The sequence below is a fragment of the Falco rusticolus genome, chromosome 3 (genome assembly GCF_015220075.1).
Source record: "Falco rusticolus isolate bFalRus1 chromosome 3, bFalRus1.pri, whole genome shotgun sequence".
Taxonomy (NCBI): Eukaryota; Metazoa; Chordata; class Aves; order Falconiformes; family Falconidae; genus Falco; species Falco rusticolus.
Window position 1 is genome coordinate 19,536,070 of NC_051189.1, and position 19,277 is coordinate 19,555,346.

Consider the following 19,277-nt stretch of genomic DNA (forward strand, 5'->3'; position numbering starts at 1 on the left):
TCTCACTGAAACAGATACACTTTGGCCTCTTTCCATTTACCTGAATGAGCTCGAGGAGGATCTGTTTTCTTCTCGTTAACCTCTGTCAGTTTTTTCACTGCTTACGGGAGTAAAACATCTTTCCAGGCAGGTCAGTGAATCTAACTCTGAACACAAATATACACAAAACAGATGTGTTGAAGAAGGTGCCACCTCTTAACCACAGCCACATTTTCAAGAATTTCAATAGCTTTTTAATTTGTTTTCTGGTCTGTTTCACAGCATGAAATATTTCGATCTCTAGAAAATTCTAATACGAGCAGTATTGTCTACATACATTAACCTGTTTAAGCACAGGCTTATGAGCTACAGTTTTATTTCCCTAGCGAGCCAGCTGCTGTGTATTTATGGCTAGCACCAGCAGTGAGAAGACACAGTGCAACCCAAAGCCCACTGAAATTCAGTCACACTGTTCAGTTAACCATGGGGAGCTTGCCATGGGTTTGGTGCTTTTCCTTCTGCTGTATCTTAGTGTGAAGTAATCAGCTTCACCCACCTGCCAGGGACCTCTGAGTTGACCCTGGAGCTTGCTAGTTCCAATCAGGAGAAGAGACACATTGCCATGTCCAGCTCTTGGCCTCTGAGAGGATATAGCTAGTTTGGCTTAAATAACTTCTGCTAATGGAGTTGCTATAGTATTCTGGCTGACACATAAAGTAGGTCCCTATATAGACAATCCCATACTCATGCATAAATACCCTGACATGGTCAAAGATGGCCATTTCAAAAACAGTCCTTCCCCCTACCTCACAACGAAAATGCAGAAATGTAAAGATAGAGCCTGTGTATTGGCTCTACTGTCCCTTTATCTGGGCAGTATGTTCATAAATGTATCTAAGAATAGATGCTAAAGTACTAAAAAGCCTCTGAAAAGATTACAGGAACAGTTACAACACCCATACAAGGTGCAATAGTAATCAAGTGGTGACTACTACTCAACAGATGCCAACAATACTCCCTCAGCTGGTAGGGTTTCTGTGCCAGTTTTTACATCACCTCTTACAAAGAACTCATCACTAATTCAAGCGTCCTGAATTTTTATCTTCCTTATGAGTGTAATCAGCATCTGTTTCAATCTTAGGTTATGCTTCGTGGGTGTTCAAATGGTTACAGATGTGTAAGGAGGAATGTGCGAGGCTGTGCTTCTTGAAGAAGATGGTTTCCTGACTTAGCGTAGCTGAATTTTCATACAAAAATATGCGGGCTTTTTCCACCTCACTCTTTTGCCAATCCCGCACAGCCTGGTGACTCAAAGGGGCAAAACTGCATAACCCAGCGCGAAGGTGGGCCCCAGATTTCAAATGCTCGAGAGCTGGAATAACTAGAGCTGAGGTTTTGGTCTGGCCTGTGAAAAGGGAGAGAAAACCATCTGTAAAAACTGTAGGCACATCTGGTTTTGGCTTCTGCCCCAGGATCCCACAGCCTCCCATAATGACATTCCAAATATCTGCAGGTTGGGAGAAGAAATCCTTCCTGCGCAGCGTTGCTTGGAAAGCCATGCTCAGCTCCACGCCTGGTACACGCAGGTTCCCGGGGAAATTCTGAGAATCCAAGCAGGCAAGACCAGCAGGATTTGATCCTTATGGCTTTAGAAAAATGCCCTTTCCTAAGTAAAAGTGGGGGAAGGAAGAACAGGCCCTGAGTGGGGCTTCTCCTGTGGGCAAGGGCTTGCTGAAAACACTGATCATCACTGGAAAACTCATGACCGCACGTGCAGAATCCCCGTACCGTCCCCACAGGTCTCTCCTCACAAAGCCCCTCAGGGCTGGTGCTGGGGCAGCCGCCATGGGTGGGCGTCCGCCATGTTGCGCAGGCCTGCCTTGGTGAGTGGCAGGGGCAACGGGGCCATTCCTGACATTCCTGCCTTAGCAGGGAATGGAAACCAGCGGGATCCTCTTTTCCCTGCACCAAACCCTCCCTGGCCTTTTCCTCCCATCCAGCCCCACTCCTGGAAAGCCCTGGGGAGCTGAGCCGAAAGGAGCCCGCTGCCTCCCATGGAAACGGCAGCCCCGGTTGTGCTGGAGGGCCCTGCGGTCGGGCGGCCATGCTGAGCCCTGGCAGTGATTTTTAACCGTGTCTCCGTGAGCCCTGGACGCTGAGGGACCCGCTGGCGTCCCCGGGCAGTGGCTGGTCTCTGCTCCGGGCCAGCTGCTCAGGGGAGAGGAGGGGGCACAGCCAGCCAGCCAGCCAGAGCGCAATTAAACCCTCCCCTGGCCAGCCCCTGACACTCCCTCCTGCATTTTCCAGTCTGTGGTTACAGCACTCAAAGGGTTCCATTAAGTCATCAAGTTTTACAGGTTCCTAAAAAAAAAAAAGGAAAGAAAGAAAGAAAGGAAAAAAAAAAAAGCGGGGGGGGGGGGAAGAGACAGCGTGCGAGAGAGAGAAAAGTTTGGTCATGGTAGGGAATGAGTGATCAAAGCTGAGCCAAAGCTTCCTGTTACACCGGGACTATATATATATCGTGTCTTTAATGTTGGGGGATGTAAGCAGGCTGCTAGGAGACTGGAGCGGGAGCTGACTCTCTGCCTGATTTCCCAGCTCGCTGAGGTTTCTTCCACCGACCACAATGAACAAGTTCCTGTGCTGCACGCTTGTGGTAAGTCTCTTCAGAGGTAGATAGGCTTTCAGATGCATTACAGCTTCAGAGATCAGGCTGTAAAGACATATGGCTTTTCTTCTGGTGGGTTGGGGTTTCTTTTTTGGTTGGGTTTTCTTTTAGGTTTGGGGCTTTTTTGTTCTTTCCCCCCCCTTCTCTCCATTTTCTGGGTAAACCCTTTTCATTTCATCACACCGAGCTTTCCTGGTGAGGTTTGCAGTGCAATGGACATGTCCAGCTCCAGGGAAGCAGCAGGGATTTTCATCCCATTCTTAAGGTAGTGGCATGATTTGCTTTCCTTTCACCTTTTTTCCTGTCTTTCTCTCTCCTTTTTTTAAGGCTTCATCATACCATGCTGACACAAAACACTATATCTAGCAATCAATTTAGAAACTGTAGGCTGGGATGTTTGTTTTTGCTTTACAAAAGCTCTGTCCCTGCCTGTCTCTGTAATCTCTGCTGCAGTGGCTCTGGTCAGTATCCCAGATACAGGGCTGGCTTTCTTACCCGGGAAAACCGCTGTAAACTCCAGGAAAAAAAGCACAAGTGTGCAGTGCTTGTTTTGGCTTAGAAAATTCAGTTTCATGTGCAAGAAAGTGATGAATTAGTAGCTGTGTCAGTAGCTATTACAGAAAAAGTTGTGTTATTAAATCTGGTATAAGCCTCTGCTTTAATAAGGTTTTGTTTACTTTGTGATTTAGCAAGATACTTCCAGATGCAACTTTACAGATGATAGCAGTGCAGTAAATCTTTCAAATCATTCAAAATGTCATTTAATCCATTTAGCCATATGGAATTGTGTATGATGTCAGATTAATTACAGCCTGCTTACAGACAGATACTGTGTAACATCTATTCAGAGGCTATTCATCTTTTGGATAGGAAAACATTCAAAGAAAAACATTAAAAATAATATTCACAGCAGGCTGTTATGCATGCCTGCACAGTAACTTGTTCCTGAGTTGTTTTGGTGAGTACAGTGGCATTAATGTTGTGGCAGAGCATTAGAACTGAGATCCATTTATTTTAAAAGCCCTTCATAAATGCAACGAGATTTCCAGGATCCGATGAGTAATGCATGTTTATTACTCTCCGTACAACTTTCTGAAAGAGCTTTTTGAGAAACAAACCCAAAGTAATTAATGGAGCAAGGGAAGCAAAAATTGTCGGGCTCGTGGTCAGCAAATTGAAACACAGGAAAACTTTTTCATTTCATGTATGACGATGTCCCTTCTTTGTCACATGAAAGCACGGGAAGTTAATCTGGGAATTTCAGCAACAGCCTGTTATCAGGTTGTCTTCTTATCTGTGGCTGTCATAAAATAATCACATTGGCATTTTGATTTTGATTAAATGTAATGTGCTTGTTCGTGTTCTCCTGTAAAGTTAATAGTGTTTGTTGAAGTTCAGTGTAATCCTCTGGCAGATGAGTCTTGGAGCTGAAATATGTCAGTGGTGTACATACCGCAGTGCTTAATCATTCAATTCTTTCTTTCCTTTTTTTTTTTTTTTTGTTTTAAAAGCAATTTTTTGAAGTTATTGTGAAGTTTAAGTAATGTCAGATGTGCTAGAGCTCAGACAAGTAATTTTAGTACCCGTTTTATAAAACTTGTAAGAGGCACAACAGCAGTACAAAGTTGTGTATGTTTGGCTCCCTCACCTTAAACCTAGTTTGGAGACACCATAGCTAAAAAAGACTCTTTGGACATGATGTACTTTCAGCCTTAGCCTCTTTGCTAAGGTTTCAGAAAGGGGACCTGCTGTGGTGGTGCATGCATGTACGTGTTGTTTGCTGAAACACTAAAACTGCTTACAAACAGACAAGTGTTATGAAATCAGACAGAATTAAAAGAAATTCCCCAGAGCTGGATCTCGTTACTTGTCACGTAACTATCTTGACCCTTAAACTTGACCTTTCTCTATTTTGGATCTCTGGGCGCATGTGACATGCTTTTTCTGGCCTGCCTGTTGGGTTTGCTGTGTGTAGGCAGTGGTGGCTTTGCAGCCCGCGAGGGTAGGAGTTATCTTTCTGTCTGACTTTCCTTCTGTCTGTCTGCATGTGTGTTGGTTAAAAATAAAACACCAAGGTTACCAGAAAATTTTTTAAAAGATATTGTCACAATTTAAATAACACCCACCATTCAAATCTCACAGAAACTTTAATTTTGTTTCTTCTGTGTTTAACTTCTATGCTAGTAGATTTGCTGCTCTGACGGTCTTCCTGGAGAAAAACACCTGTTTGCCCATAATACTGGGCATAATGTTTCTCGAGCTGGATGGTCAGTTGTTAGTAATTCTGTTCAGTGCAAAGGCAGACTGTAGTCATCTTGGTAACATCCCACGTTTGGGTTGGCTCTAAATCTTGATGTCACTCTGGTGAATAATGTTCCAAAATGTGTGCTATGGATAAGACACATCTTCTGGTGAATACCTGGTTAGTCTTTTCTGCTTTCTTCCTCCACATGCTTCAAGGCAAATATAACTCATAGAAACAAAGACTTCCAATGTAGCACTTCTTCGATAAGATGTAAAACTGCTCTTCAGCTGAGTGTCATTTTTCTACCACTGAAAATGAAACAATAGTTTAGACCCCTAAATTGCTTTGTGAATGACAACTAATGGTGCCTTGCAAAGTCTCTGTGAGATCTGAATTGCTGACATACAGCTGTACTGACAGAAATGAAGACAGTGGTTGATAGCCTGCTTTGAATACAGGTGGCTCAGGAGAGTCACTAGTCACATTCCTTATGTAAAGGAGCAGCCTCCACTTTATGAAGCATCTACTGTACAAAAGTAGGTTCCTTTACGTCCCAAGTGAGCGGATTGCATTGGAACAGTTTGGTGGAACAGCTTTATAAGCTAAACTCAAACCAGCAAAAATGACTCCATTTTAGCTTGTGTTGTGTACCTGACGCTCTGCTGCAGTCTGCCGAAAGGTGCCCTGCCTGGGCTGTGCTCTACGTGAGCCTGAGGCAGCTCCTGGGCTCAGCAGTGCTGCATAGCCGCTGGCCCACAGAGGTTACTTTCGGTGATTGCATGGGGCCCCCCAGAGCAGCAAGGTGGGGAGAATGAGAGCTGAGTATCTCCCACGTGGATGAAAGTAACTTCTCCCTCGATGACAAATATTTTACAGTGGTTGTTTGCAATAGATGGCCATGGATCTGATCCAGAATGACACTGTCACATACTGGATCTAGAGTTACTGTTTTGATTTGACAAGTTGTTGATTAGGAGAATGTTGTTAATATCCTTCAGTGCTATATTTCACCACTGGGATTTCTCTGGGGTCTGTGCATGATTTCAGTGAGGCATTCTGCCTAAGGGCTGAGGGTAAGAGAAGGCCTCTTGCCTTAGCTTTGTCCAAATACTTTGTGTAGAAAGCAGAGAGTTGGGAGGTTTTACTTTGAACCCAATGCAAACACTAGAGGCAATCTGACAGATGCCTTGAATGATTATTTATCACGCAGGAAAATATGCTTCGGAATAGTTGTGGAATGCAAAACAGAAACAGATTTATCTTTCTCAGCAAATTAAACATTCTTCTTTGGTCTACAACCCAAAACCACAAAGCCAAGCTATATAATAATATTTTCATATGCTGAAAAGCCACTTTCTTTTCTTTTACAAAGCAGTGATTTAAGGGGATGATGCTTGAAGGATTTTTGCTTTATGTGCTTTGTCTTTCAGTTCATTTTAATTCAACAAGAAAAAGCAAGTGGCTCTTTGCCTTACATTTAAAGATGAAAGAAAAGGGCGTGTACTTTTTTCATGCCCAAGATCTAAAATGAAATTTTACAATCACATTATTTCTCTTTCAAAAGCATCTTCTAAGGGCTCAAATAAATGGAATGCACAGGCCTTTTATGTTAGCATTATGCATGCTGACATAAAGATAGTATGGAAAAATACAGCTTCAGGTCTAATGTGTTGAGTGACACAATGAAAGAATTGTTTCTTAACCTTGAGTAACTCATTTTGAATAAATTCTCAGTATTTACTTGTATGACACTGACTTACACTAGACTTGTACTTCAGTATTTACAGTTCATCTTGGTTCCTCACACGAGACAGCCATCCTGAGAGGTACCCAGGATTTGTCCCAGGGAGATGGATGAGGACTGAGTTTTTCAGTCCTCTCAGAAATGAGCCTATGACACTAGAACTGAATTTCACCTGACGGGTTGATAGATGTAGTTAATGACACTAGGTTTTGTTTTGGTTTTGGTTTGTTGTAATTATTTTGTTACTGATAGCATTTCATACTCATAGAACAAAACCTCCCAACTCTGGGGAATGTTTTTTTTAAACTGAGCCTTGGATTTCACTACCCCTAGGAAAATCATTTGCAATTGAGTGCACTCTGAAACAGAATAGCAGTTGATTTGTTGGAGATGAACAAGATACTGAGTATCACTGGCTTCCATTGGTGTTGGGATATAAAGGACTTGCTTGGGGATTAAAATTAAAAGAAGCTGCCTAGATCTTTTCAGTCCATTCCCCAGCTCTTCCAGGAAACCAAATGGTGTATTTGCTTTCAGAAATGCATTGAAAGCTATATTTAAACTGCTTGGCTTTCTTGCACCTGCTTCTCAGTAAAAGGTTGTCCCCAAACTTCCTCTGATGAGAGGATCCCTTTTTCATTTGCCATCATTATCCTTTAATGGAGAAAGTTCTCTCTTGTGTGTTCGCTGTCTATCTGTACTGTATCTATAGGTACTGTTTTGACTTGCCAAACTATTAACCAAATCAAGAACCTCTTCAAGATTAATTACTCCGTTTCCTGCTAAACTTTTTCTGTACTTCTTCCAGGCTGCATTAACCTTTCCTAAACAAGGATGAACAGAATTTTATGCAATCATCTGAGTGATAAATCCATCACTTTGGCCAGGTGTAGCACTGATAGACTCCAGCTTTGGTTTCTTAAGGCTTAAAAGGTGAACATGCTCGTTGTCCCTACTTCTGATTCCAGTAAACTGAAGCCAGACTTCTAGTTTCTTTCTCCTTTCAAACTGGAACATGCCGAACTTTTCCAGCAAAAGCAAAACAAGCCATTGCTGGCATGATTATAGGAGAAATCCTGCTTTCTATGAAGCTTTTGGGAAGACCAGTGTTCAGAACTAGTAAGTTCTGATCATGGCATTTTCATGTGCTCAAATAGTGCCATTTCTTACAGTGGAGATTCAGGTGTTTAGTACATAGCCCACCTTTAAACATGGGCATTCAGGTTAGTCAAAGGTTTTACGTGGCTGAGAATCTGCTACCAAGTTGGTTATAGCATAGTTCAGGAGGAGAATGTCAGGAATGACATAAAATGCATTTAATTATCATTTTAATTAGATTTGGGAACACGCTTTTGAACGGCCTCTCCTGATTATCCTTACTTACTGTATTTTAGTTTGCACATCAGGGCAGACTTGGAGTGCACAAAGTGGATTTACAAAAGTAAACTGGATTGATGAAAGTAAATCCAGGGACGGACTCCAGAGACGCACCAGATGCACTGTAACCACTAATGCATGCTCAGTCCACGAGAGCAGACTGAAGTTAGTCCAAATATCCCCTCTGAATCATGCATAATGTGGATGTCAGGTGCCTGGCACCATCTGTTTTGCTCTACAAATCTGCTGTAACAGGTGATCCAACTTGCTAATGTAAGCAGAAATTCAGTGTGTCTTAGGACAGGAGAAAGGACAGTTTAGTGACATTCCCCTCTGACTTATTCTGTGAGCTGTGGGACAAGAAGAGTCTTTCCTTCTGTTTGTGCCAAGTTGCTGCAGTAAAACTAAAATTATACTTAATTACCTTACACTATTCTTCCTGCATTTTTGCAAAACTTCTGAAAAATAGATTGCTTTTACTTTGGCAGTTGATAGTTTGGCAGTTCAAGGATAACTGCTGATTTTCAGGTTGCATATTAATATTCAGAATGCTCATGTGTGCTAGGTGTTTTCAGTCTGCATAGAAGACAATCTTGCAGATCTATTCTCTTAAGTATTATTAAGGGACCTACAGTAGTCTTATGAAGAAGCGTGGTATTGGGGATTGGAGTCTAGAAATGTACTTAACTACATACTAATAGCTGTACTGGGTCTAAGAAAAAAATGATCCAGAAAAAATGTCCTAAAAAGCCCCATATGCTGTCTATGGCAGGGGCTGATAACTGGTGCATAGAGGAGATGGAAGAAAAAGGCAGAAAAATAGTGATATTTTCCCAAAACACTCCTCTAGACTCAAGGAAATTGTGGTTTGGGGGTTCCTGATCAAAAGATGATGTTTATGTTTAATAGCCCTTCATTATTTTCCTCCATTACTATGTCAAGAAACATTTTGAACTCAACCATTTACAATGTCCTGTGGCAATGAGCCACAACAGCTCACTGTACTAGTAGGATCATAGTAATCAAACAGTAATGGTAATGGTAATCTAGCTCTATGTTGAAAAATATGTAAAGAATGTTCTGGCGAAATACTGAGATACTGATTGAATTTATACCTTTAGTTTGACTGAAGAATCTTTTGTCATAATTGTTTACTAAATAAAGGTGTTGGATCCTGCACACAAATGGCTCAGCCACTGATGGATGGATTATTGCAGCTATACAAGTTGTGTTTCTGGGAAAGAAGACAGGCGTGATGTGCTTTTCTTTTAAAAAGACAAAGAAAATATCAGATGCAAAGACTGATCATCCTTTTAGTGATCCTGATTTATTAACCCTGTTATTATGGTTACTGAGTATGTTTATTTAGATTAATAGTATTCTGGTTGCCATTAACAGTTCATAGCTGTTGGTACTTCCAAAGGCAAAGCTTTGCATGATCTCACACATGTATTGTTCAAGTATTTCTTTTTATTTTTTCTCAATTTTTTAAAATCATTTCCTCTCAAATTGTGTTGAATTGTTTTCATTTTTTTATTGGCTTGCTTTACATAGCTGTAGGTTCTTCAGGAAACATTTTTGCCTACAAACCCCCATGCTCTTATACCCTATTTACCAATTTTGAATTATTTTTAATGTTGAATCATCCCCTGCAGCAAAACTTCTCACTTGTCTCATATATGATTTTCAATGTAAAAAGCTGGGTAAGGAAAATAAAGAAAATGTTGTTGCTCTTGCTCCTGCAGAGGTGAGTTAAGCAGTCATGAAATGGTCCGCCTAACCTTTCAGCACCTGAAAATGTGTCACCAAGGGCAGAGGCGTGACTGAGAGGAGCAGATTCTGCTGCAGTGACAGCTTGGGATTTGTTGGGAGCTGTACATTGCAGAGCAGGAAAGCTGGTGTTTCTGCACAAGGACACGCTGCCCGTGTGTCTGGTTGCTGTCTCTAATAATTTTCGCAGTGTCAGATTTTCATCTGAGTTGGGTATTGTCTTGGGTTTCCGCAGACATCTGCATGAAATGTGGGTTGATGCTTATCTTTGTAGCATCTGTGCTGCATGTTGCAGTCTGTTATGTTCAGCAAAGGGAATGTGTGTGTCCATGCCAGTCTTGGACTCTGGGATGCTGTATCATCTATTACTGAATAAAAAACACAGAAGGAAACCTGACTGTTCACATTAACAATTAATGGGATTACCAGGACTTCCTTATTACTAGAGTAATAGCTGTAGATTTACCAAGGGTGGGTGCATTTTTCATCAGTGGAAAGCCATTCACTATTAAAAAATGTGCTGCACCCTCTGGTTAAATAGATCACATGAAATGGATCCAGTTATTTAACGAAAATGGAGTGGTACATCATACTTCAATGACTAGTAAGGAATTTCTCACAGCAGAAGAGATTGTGCATTGAGACCACAAGAAAAAGTGGGATCTCCATCTGTAGAAATCACAGCTAGAACAAGTTACAGGCCTTAGTCAAGGGGAACTAAAAGAGGCTGTGGGGAATAGCCATGTGATCTGCACTTCATTCTTTAGCCTGTCTAAGTATAGCTGTATAAAAAGTGGATTCATAGACCGGCAACAGGAGGATGCACTTAAGAATATTTTCTTAAGCAGTAAGAGTTCCTAATTTAGGCACCTAATACTACTTGGTGCAAATGCTGTGACTTGTGTTAATGCAGATGAATGATTAAGTTGTCCTTTGCAACCTTAATAAGACTATCACTTCAGAAGTGCCATGCTGTGACAGAAGTGAGGCCCTTAGATGACACCTTTTTAGGAAATGCAGAGTCTGAATGAATAAAAAGTGTTAATTCCACTCACACTTTGGGGACATCTGCATTGGAAAAGAGGAAAATAACGTTCTTGAAATGGAATTGGCAACTCTGTGCTACCTGACTGGGATTAAAATAGCAACAAAGACAAGTTAGTTGGGTCTATAATTTGAATGATACGCAGCACTGGGGCAGAGCCATGTTCTCGATGGGCAGAGGGAGCTGGCAGCTGACCCTGTGGGGCTCAGGGCAGTGTACAGGGAGTAAACCCAGGACTTACTTTTTTGATAGGCCGGTGGAATCACAGAACCAAATTTTCAGTTACAAGACCAAAACGATGTGATACGGAGGTTGTTTCAGCAGAGGGGCAAGGTCATCTCAGATCGCTAGATCCCAAGTGGCACCAGCGAAGCAGGCTGTTGCAGGAAGCAGAAGGGCTGTAGCGGTCACGACGTGTGCCAGTACTGAGCCAGGTCCTCACAACAGCTGTAAGCCTGTGGTTTTATATGGGAAGCAAAAGTGTTAGCCTGGCCTCTTCCAGCTCGTGCAATTAAATCTTCAACGTACCCTTCATAAACTGCAGCATTCTTTACCTCTGCCTGAAGCTGCATCTTCATACTTGATGTAGCTGCCACGTTTTATCCCTGGAGCTGCTGCTTTGCAGTGCAAGATTAAATAGAAAGCATTAAAATGAAACCTATATTGTTCTAGCCATTCATTGCTGGTGAAAAGAAATATTGTAAGGAACCACCTTTAAAGGTATCTGTGGTAATGGTGCGGTATGCTGGTCAGATTTGTATGCTGAGATGGTATTTCTTTTGCATCTGAAGTACTGATACTTAGGAACACAGGAGTGCATAATCCCCACCTTGTTGCACATCGAGCGTGTCACCAGTGAAACTAATTGGCCAGGTTCTGTGGTGCCAGGCGGTAAAAGGTCATTGCCCAGTGATACCGAATGCGTGTAAATGAGACAAGAATAGGATCTACACCTACGGAAGAACAAGGAAGTATGTGTGGCAGGAAGATTTGCTGGATAAGATCGTAAAAATTTCCCATTCTGACAGACATAGGAGAGTCTGGAAACTGGTTAATATTTTATAAATTTCTAATGCAAACATTTTTTTTTAAGATAGTGACATGATTAGATTCATAAACTCATTAAAATGTAGGCTTCTGTGTGACCACGGTGCTCCCCAGAACTAAAGCAAGCCATGTTGTATTTTCCTATTGCTAGCTCTTGGACATTTCTGTTAAGTGGGCCATCCAGGACAGCTCTCCCCCCAAGTATGCCCATTACGACCCAGGGACATCTCGTCAACTGCTGTGTGACCAGTGCCCTCCTGGGAGCTACGTGAAGCAGCACTGTACAGCCACCAGCCCGACGCAGTGTGCCCCGTGTCCGGACCAGTACTATGCTGAGGAGTGGAACAGCAATGATGAATGCCAGTACTGCAGCACCGTTTGCAAAGAGCTGCAGTACATCAAGCAGGAGTGCACCAGCACACAGAACCGCGTCTGCGAGTGCATCGAAGGCAGATACCTGGAGCTTGAGTTTTGTTTAAAGCACACAGAGTGTCCTCCTGGATTCGGTGTTGCGCAGCCAGGTACGTACCGCTTGTCAGTGTGCGCAGACTTAATTAGACCTCTACCGCACATCAATGACTCGTAGCACTTACAAGATTAGGAAAGAGCCTTGTCCGGATGAAATTACAGGACAGTAAATTGTAAAGCCAATTGAACCTGTTCCTAGTCTGCATCATTTGGACTGTAGCCAGAGGAACATTTCTCAGCGGAATACCCTGCTCCTACTGTAATATATAACTTAATGGCAGTAGCAAATGTAGCAAATTGCACTCTAATGAGAAACATGATGGATTGCCTCTTTTAAAGGAACATTATCTGGAATGTAGTATTTGTGTGTGTGATAAATAATAATGTTTTTCATTTTGAAATCTGCTGTTTCAAACAACTGTATATCTTGACAAACACCAGGAGCACTACATGTTTGACACCAAGTGTATAATTATAACAATATTAATACAGCTCTAGCATCACAGCAATATGTGGTAATAATTAATTATCAGCATCCTAAGTGGAACTCTTAGGGAAACTGTTACTATTATGAAACAAACAACCATTTCTTTGTCAAGCAGGCTGGCGTTGTGCTGTGTGTCTCGTGAGGATACAGAGCGAAGTGGTACTTTTCAGTGGAGTGTATTCATTTAAGACAACATAAATTGTTAAACCAATAAGTTCTCTCAAAACAAAATACATCATTTATCATTTGGCAAATGTCAGGGCTCAGTTTAGCTCCAGTATTTAATACAGCCTGAAAGAATTGTAAACTGTCATTGTACAGAGATTGATAACTGCCTGGAGAAGCGTACTGAGGAAGGGAATATGGAAAATCAAAGCATCTCAGACACGAACCCGTAGGCAACCAGTCTCCAGACTACAGAATTACTTCCCTAGGAATTATGTACATAGTGAGAAGCACTAGAGCTGGTTGGCCTGTACATTTGAGAGCTGTGCCACATGACAGCTTGGGAGTCCTTTCTTGGGTTATGAACCTCTCACTGGAGGACAACTTTGACGTAAGGAGTGTCGCTGCTGTAGCTGCTCAGTAGTCCCTGAGTAATTGGTTACCTAAGCATTACCCTGATGCCCTTGCCACTGTTAAGCATTTCCACTGGCAGCTACCGCATTTCCATATTATAAACCTTCATTAACCTAAATTGTTATACCCAGGGGCTTGGGTTAATGAGGTTCCACCGTACCTTGGCAGCAAGTCAAAAGGGGCCAGAAACAAAGTTCGCAGAAAGACCACTTGGGAGCTGAACAAAGAAGTTTAAATTGTCTGAGCAACCAGCCTGCTGCATCTCTGTGAGCACAGTGAAACCGTGGCAGACAAATTTGAATCCCTGTGTTCAAAATGAAACAAACTTTGGAAGAAGATAAATTTTTGAATTGTGTAATTTATTGTAAAGTTGATTTCCAAAAGACTATCAGAACGAACCAGGTAGTCCCAAGCAGACCTCAAACAAGGAAAGAAGATGTAAAAATAATTGCATACCCCTGTGTCAATAGTCAGCTTTTGAGGTGAGGCATCAATTGAGAGTTTAATAAGCATGGGCCAAACTGTGTCCTGCTTTCTGCCTTTCTGAACTTTGTAATGATGTAAATTCAAGTGTAGTAAAACCTAAGTGTAGAAAAATATGCTTCCACTGCCACACAAGAAGTCTCATTTAAAGCTTAAAGCATTAGAAATCTGTTTCCCCACTGTCAGTTGCTCATGATTACGTTGGGCAGATCACTTTACTTTGGTAGTCCCCTTCTGTGAGTGCAAGATAAAGGTTTTGTTCCTTTCTGCTGTGGTTGGCCCTGCATGTGGCAGAGCGTTTAGCAGCAATGCGCTGGGGAAGCAGCACCGGTATGAGGAGGCACTGTCTTCCTGGCGGCTGCCGTTTCCCTGGGGAGAATGGGGGATTCCAGGCAAATTGGAGGGAGCGGCGGAAAGGCAGATGGGCTGCGGTGGTTTATGCCCTGAACAAGACCGGCCAGATAAGCAGCGAAGAAGAAGGTGGTAAAGCTGGGAGGTGACTTTGTGCTGAACCCTGAGAATGCTGATGGATTACCCAGTTTATTTCCCTCTTGTGCCGCAAAGGTTATAGAGGTTATAGAGGAAGCTCCGAGCAGAACAACGCACTGTTTGCAGGGACTCTCCTTTCTTCCCCTTCCTTGCTGCCAGAACACAACAGCGGCGTGTCTGAAGCAGGGAAAGCTGCTAAGAATTCAGATGCCTCAGGAAAGGTCATTACTGCCGGCTCAGGTACAGGTCTTGGCCAGAGTTCTGTGCAGCCCCGAGAGAGTTTTGATGCTCTCACACTGCACAAGAAAACACAGGGGCAGACACTGTTGCTGCAGGTGGGGTGCTGGCTGCAACAAGCAGAGGATTTTGGGGGGGTTGGCAATGCGCAGTCTCTGTTTTTTCAGATGAACAAAAACTTCTTTGTTTTCACTTGTTGTCTGATGAGAGAAGTGCTAGGTCACGTATATGCAAGTATTAATCTTCATTTCACAGCTGGTGTAAAACTTGAGATTCATACTCTTTTTCTCTAAGGAAATGCACAAAATAAATAAAATTACTTAAAAGCTAGCATTAAAATAAGCATCAACATGTAAATACTTCCAAAATACACTAGATGGAGGCATTTTCTTCTTCAAATACGTTTTCCAAATATTTCAAAAAAATTTAAGCATGTGCTTAAGTTCATGTTCAATGCAATATTAGATATTAGACTTCAGGCACTTGCTTAAATGTTGACTGAATAAAGATGAATTAAGAGTGAAAATTCAACAATTATTGGTGCTGTTGCTTTCCTACCACTGGTGGTTAGATTTTGCATTGTTTCAGGTTTCACGCATCAATTGTCTAGCTCTTTGTCAATGTGATAAAACCATGTATTGTCATTCTGTTGTTGTGTTATATTTTTGATTCTGAAGTAAAACTATGCTGTGTAAAAATAAAACACAAAGCAAAACATACGTATGCATATTAAATATTTTTGCTATATTGGAAATTGATTTTATTTGCTTTTAATAATATTTTATTCAAGCCCAGAAAAAAGTTCAAAAATTTTACTGAAATTCTATTTTCATGTATAATTTAATATTTGAGCAGGGAAAGTACTTTTCAGAGGGTCTTCAGTTGATATTTAGTTGGGTTGTATTTTTAGCTAGAACTAAAGTAATCCATTCAAGCAAGGTTCTGGGCAGATACTACAGAGTAAAATTTAGAACAGTTTCTCGTGCCGTTTAATTATTTGACAGAACATTTCTACAGTTGACAGATGAAGGTCAGACATCATGTAACGTCTAAGTAGACTCAAGTAATTACTGATTTAAAGATATTACTTTACTAAATTACTGATTTAATAAGTTATTACTGATTTTAAATTCAGCAAGAAGTATATGTAAAAGTACTATTTACTCCATTATTCCAGCAGGAACATCATTTTCTTAAAGGACATGTTTTGTTTTTCAAAATTGGAGGTGTTGGGTTTGCTTTTTTTCCTAAATGTGATTTCTTCCTAGATCAGAAATGTGAAAAGCAGAAGCATGACAATTTGGAGAGGAATATTTCCTTCTGGTTTTGTATTCTTGTATTTTTTTCACAGTTGAAGTTACATGTAATTGGATGCATTATTTTCCTGTTTCCACAGGTACCCCTGAGAGTGACACTGTATGTAAGAGATGTCCAGAAGGATTTTTCTCAAATGAAACATCATCCAAAGCAGCCTGTCTAAAGCACACGAACTGTAGCGCACTGGGTTTCAAAACAGCATTGAAGGGAAATGCAGTTCGTGACAACGTCTGTCAGGAAAATGCAGATATGACACCTCAGAAATGTGGAATAGGTATGTATCTTATTAAGGAAAAGTGCTCTGAAAACATACCTTTAATTATAGTTAAAATTAGTGTTTCAGCATTTATGATAAAAATATCTAGCTTGTTAGCCATTTGCCTGCTATGGTGATGGCTATAGTACAGTTTTAATTATTGTAGGTCAGACCAAATGGAGCTCAAGCACAGAGAGCACCAGCACTGTAAAGATCACTCATTAGTTTGTTTTTTAAACACTTCTTATCCTTGCTGCTTGCTTTTTTTTTCTGAGACGGGCAGGGTAACATCAGACCAATTGACATTCCTTTTCTCTTTCTCATTTCAGATGTAACCCTGTGTGAGGAGGCTTTGTTCAGGTTTGCTGTTCCTACTCAGCTCACACCTAACTGGCTGAACATACTAGCAGACAGTTTGCCTGGGACAAAGGTTAGCACAGAAAATATCGAAAGGATTAAACAAAGGCACAGTTCTCAGGAACAGACCTTCCAGCTTTTGAAATTATGGAAGCAGCAAAACAAGGAACAGGATATGGTCAAGAAGATTATTCAAGGTACCTTATTTTCATAGCATGTATATTAAAAGCAACCTTCTAAATGGCACTTTAAAAATTGCTTGGGATCAAATACCTCCTGGTGATACATTATGCTTTGAGGAGGACCTGCAGGGTTTGACTGCGTTTTATCGATGCCATAAGCACAGTGAAGTCGAGGGGAAGCAGGAAGATAATTTAGCTTCTGGTCACTGAATTCTTCCCAGACTTGTAGCCCCTTCGGGAGCGTGTGTGGTGTCACAGCCAGGATTGCCTTTTGAGAGTGCACAACATAGGAAGAATTTTGATCAAGTGGGAAAATGTTTCTCACTGTCGTATCTGAGCAGTGGCTGTTGAGGTTAGAGGGAGCTGGATGCCTGCAACTGAGAGTGCAATTTGTCTTCTGTAAAGTGGAGATTGACAGCTCGGACTAGAACATCTATTCATGGACTGGGGACACATGGGACTGAGGAATACACAGACAGGCTTTCCCTTCTTTTTGCCTTCTGGTACCTATTTGTCATGCCAATTCACCGCTTTGTTTGTGCTGAATCTGCCAAGACAGGTGTCAAAGGTGAAATAGTGCTGCAGTGTTAACACCAAGGTGTTTTATGAGAGTCAGGCCAAGTCTTTTCATGTAAGCCATCATCAACAACCACCACATTCGAACGACCTTTCATCCGCTCAGAACAGATTTGAAAAATGCTGCAGACACGGGGTTTTTTCCCCTCTCCTTTTTAGTGTGCATGCTTATGTCAGGCTGTGATGTGTCTAGTATACTTCAAAAACCAAAATGACTATTTTAGCAAAGCTCGCCTAGACGTTTCTGAAGAAGAAGAGAAAAATTTTCATTCACTTGAACCAAATATTGGGAGCCCTAACACATACACAAAACATTTTACAAGATAAATGAACCAGGCATGTAGGAATATATACTTGCTATGAAGTCTGTAATTTGAGGCTGTTTGTATTTGCAAAGTTAATTAAATTCTTAAGTGTTTTCACGAGCCTAAAGAAAAAGCATTGCTGAGAGAATTATTTGAAATAAAATTAAAAAAAAAAAATGGGAGAGAATATTCACCTTGAGTTTTGGGAAGCTTTTTGCAGGCTGTGGTAAAGTTGTAATACATTGTACTTACCTTTCTTTTCACTTTCCATAGATATCGATCATTGCGAAAATAGTGTCTTAAAGCATATTGGCCATCTGAACCTCACCTTTGAACATCTTAACACACTGATGGTAAGCTTACCAGGCAAGAAAGTGGGAAAAGAGGATATCGAGCGCACAATGAAACTATGTCAACCTACAGAGCAAGTTCTGAAGCTTCTCAATCTGTGGAGAATAAAGAATGGTGACCAAGACACCATTAAAGGTTTAATCTATGGACTGAAACACTTGAAAACATACCATTTTCCAAAACGAACCATTCAAAGTCTGAAGAAGGTGGTTAAGTTTCTTCACAGATTTACAATGTATAGATTATACCAGAAACTCTTTTTAGAAATGATAGGGAACCAAGTTAAATCAGTGAAAGTAAGATGTGTCTAATTCAAGATGTTTTTAATTCTCCACTGACTATTTTCCCCTAATTACTGCCAGCAGTAATTAAACTGGAACGTTGTTTCCTTACATTATGTCTTACTATTTATAGAAATGCCTGACTGGAATAGCTCTAAGTCTTTTGCAGTGTTGTCGGAGTTTTTTTAAAAAAATAAAATCACTTTTGTAAAAGCTATTACCCTGTTGATAACACTAAGAGCCTGATTCTGCATTTTTGCACATTCAAGAGTTGAAAAGCCCCACTGTAGTCACTAGATGAAAAAAGAATGCCGGACCAGGCTCTACTCCAGTATTTGCTATTTATATTCTTTGAGGAATAAACAGTTTTGTTGTACATATTTATTAAGTTAAATGGAAATTGTATGAGACTGAATTTTAGGAAGAGAAATGAAAAGCACACTGTATATTTTCTAGCTAAACAAAAATGATCCCATATATTTTTCTGGCAAAATTTTGTAGCATGCTGTAAGAGTTATTAATTTCTTTACATTTTGTATTTAAAAAAGTATTATTGCTTAGTTTTATTTGTATAAGTTGTGGTATCTTTTGGTAGGGATGTTTTAATTTATCCAATGATTTTAACTCAAATACGGTGAAAATATAGCATAAGTGACCTGAATATTTAAATATTCTGTGAGGAAGTGAATGTACCATATTTAAGAAGCTGGATTTTTATATAGAATTTCATAATCTTATTTTATAAAACAATTAAATTTTTCAGTTTACTTTTTGACTGGTGTTTTACTCTTGACTCTGAAATAGGAACTAATAACAAAGATCATGTGGATTTCATGCCTTATCTTGGGCTTGGCTCTGTGCTACTCCCTGTCTGGTCTAGTAGTTAATATGTGAGCCAAGTAAATATTGACCAGCGCTGGATTTTCATGGTCACTGTACAGGTGTGAAAGAAGGTGAAAAGTATTAAAGGTCCTAGTTCAGAGGGCCCAGGTGGTTGTGATACAACCATAGACACATTTGGCCCAGTGTCATTC

At 40.8% G+C, this 19,277-nt stretch overlaps 1 protein-coding gene across 1 annotated transcript; it reads left to right on the top strand.

The window, feature by feature from the left end:
• Positions 1-2,258: 2,258 nt before the first annotated feature.
• Positions 2,259-19,012, top strand: TNFRSF11B (TNF receptor superfamily member 11b). Its single transcript, XM_037381958.1, has 5 exons — positions 2,259-2,635; positions 12,027-12,396; positions 16,015-16,209; positions 16,521-16,745; positions 17,885-19,012. Exons 1-5 carry the CDS (start codon positions 2,606-2,608, stop codon positions 18,271-18,273), a joined length of 1,209 nt encoding a protein of 402 aa, XP_037237855.1. The 5' UTR covers positions 2,259-2,605; the 3' UTR covers positions 18,274-19,012.
• Positions 19,013-19,277: the final 265 nt, after the last annotated feature.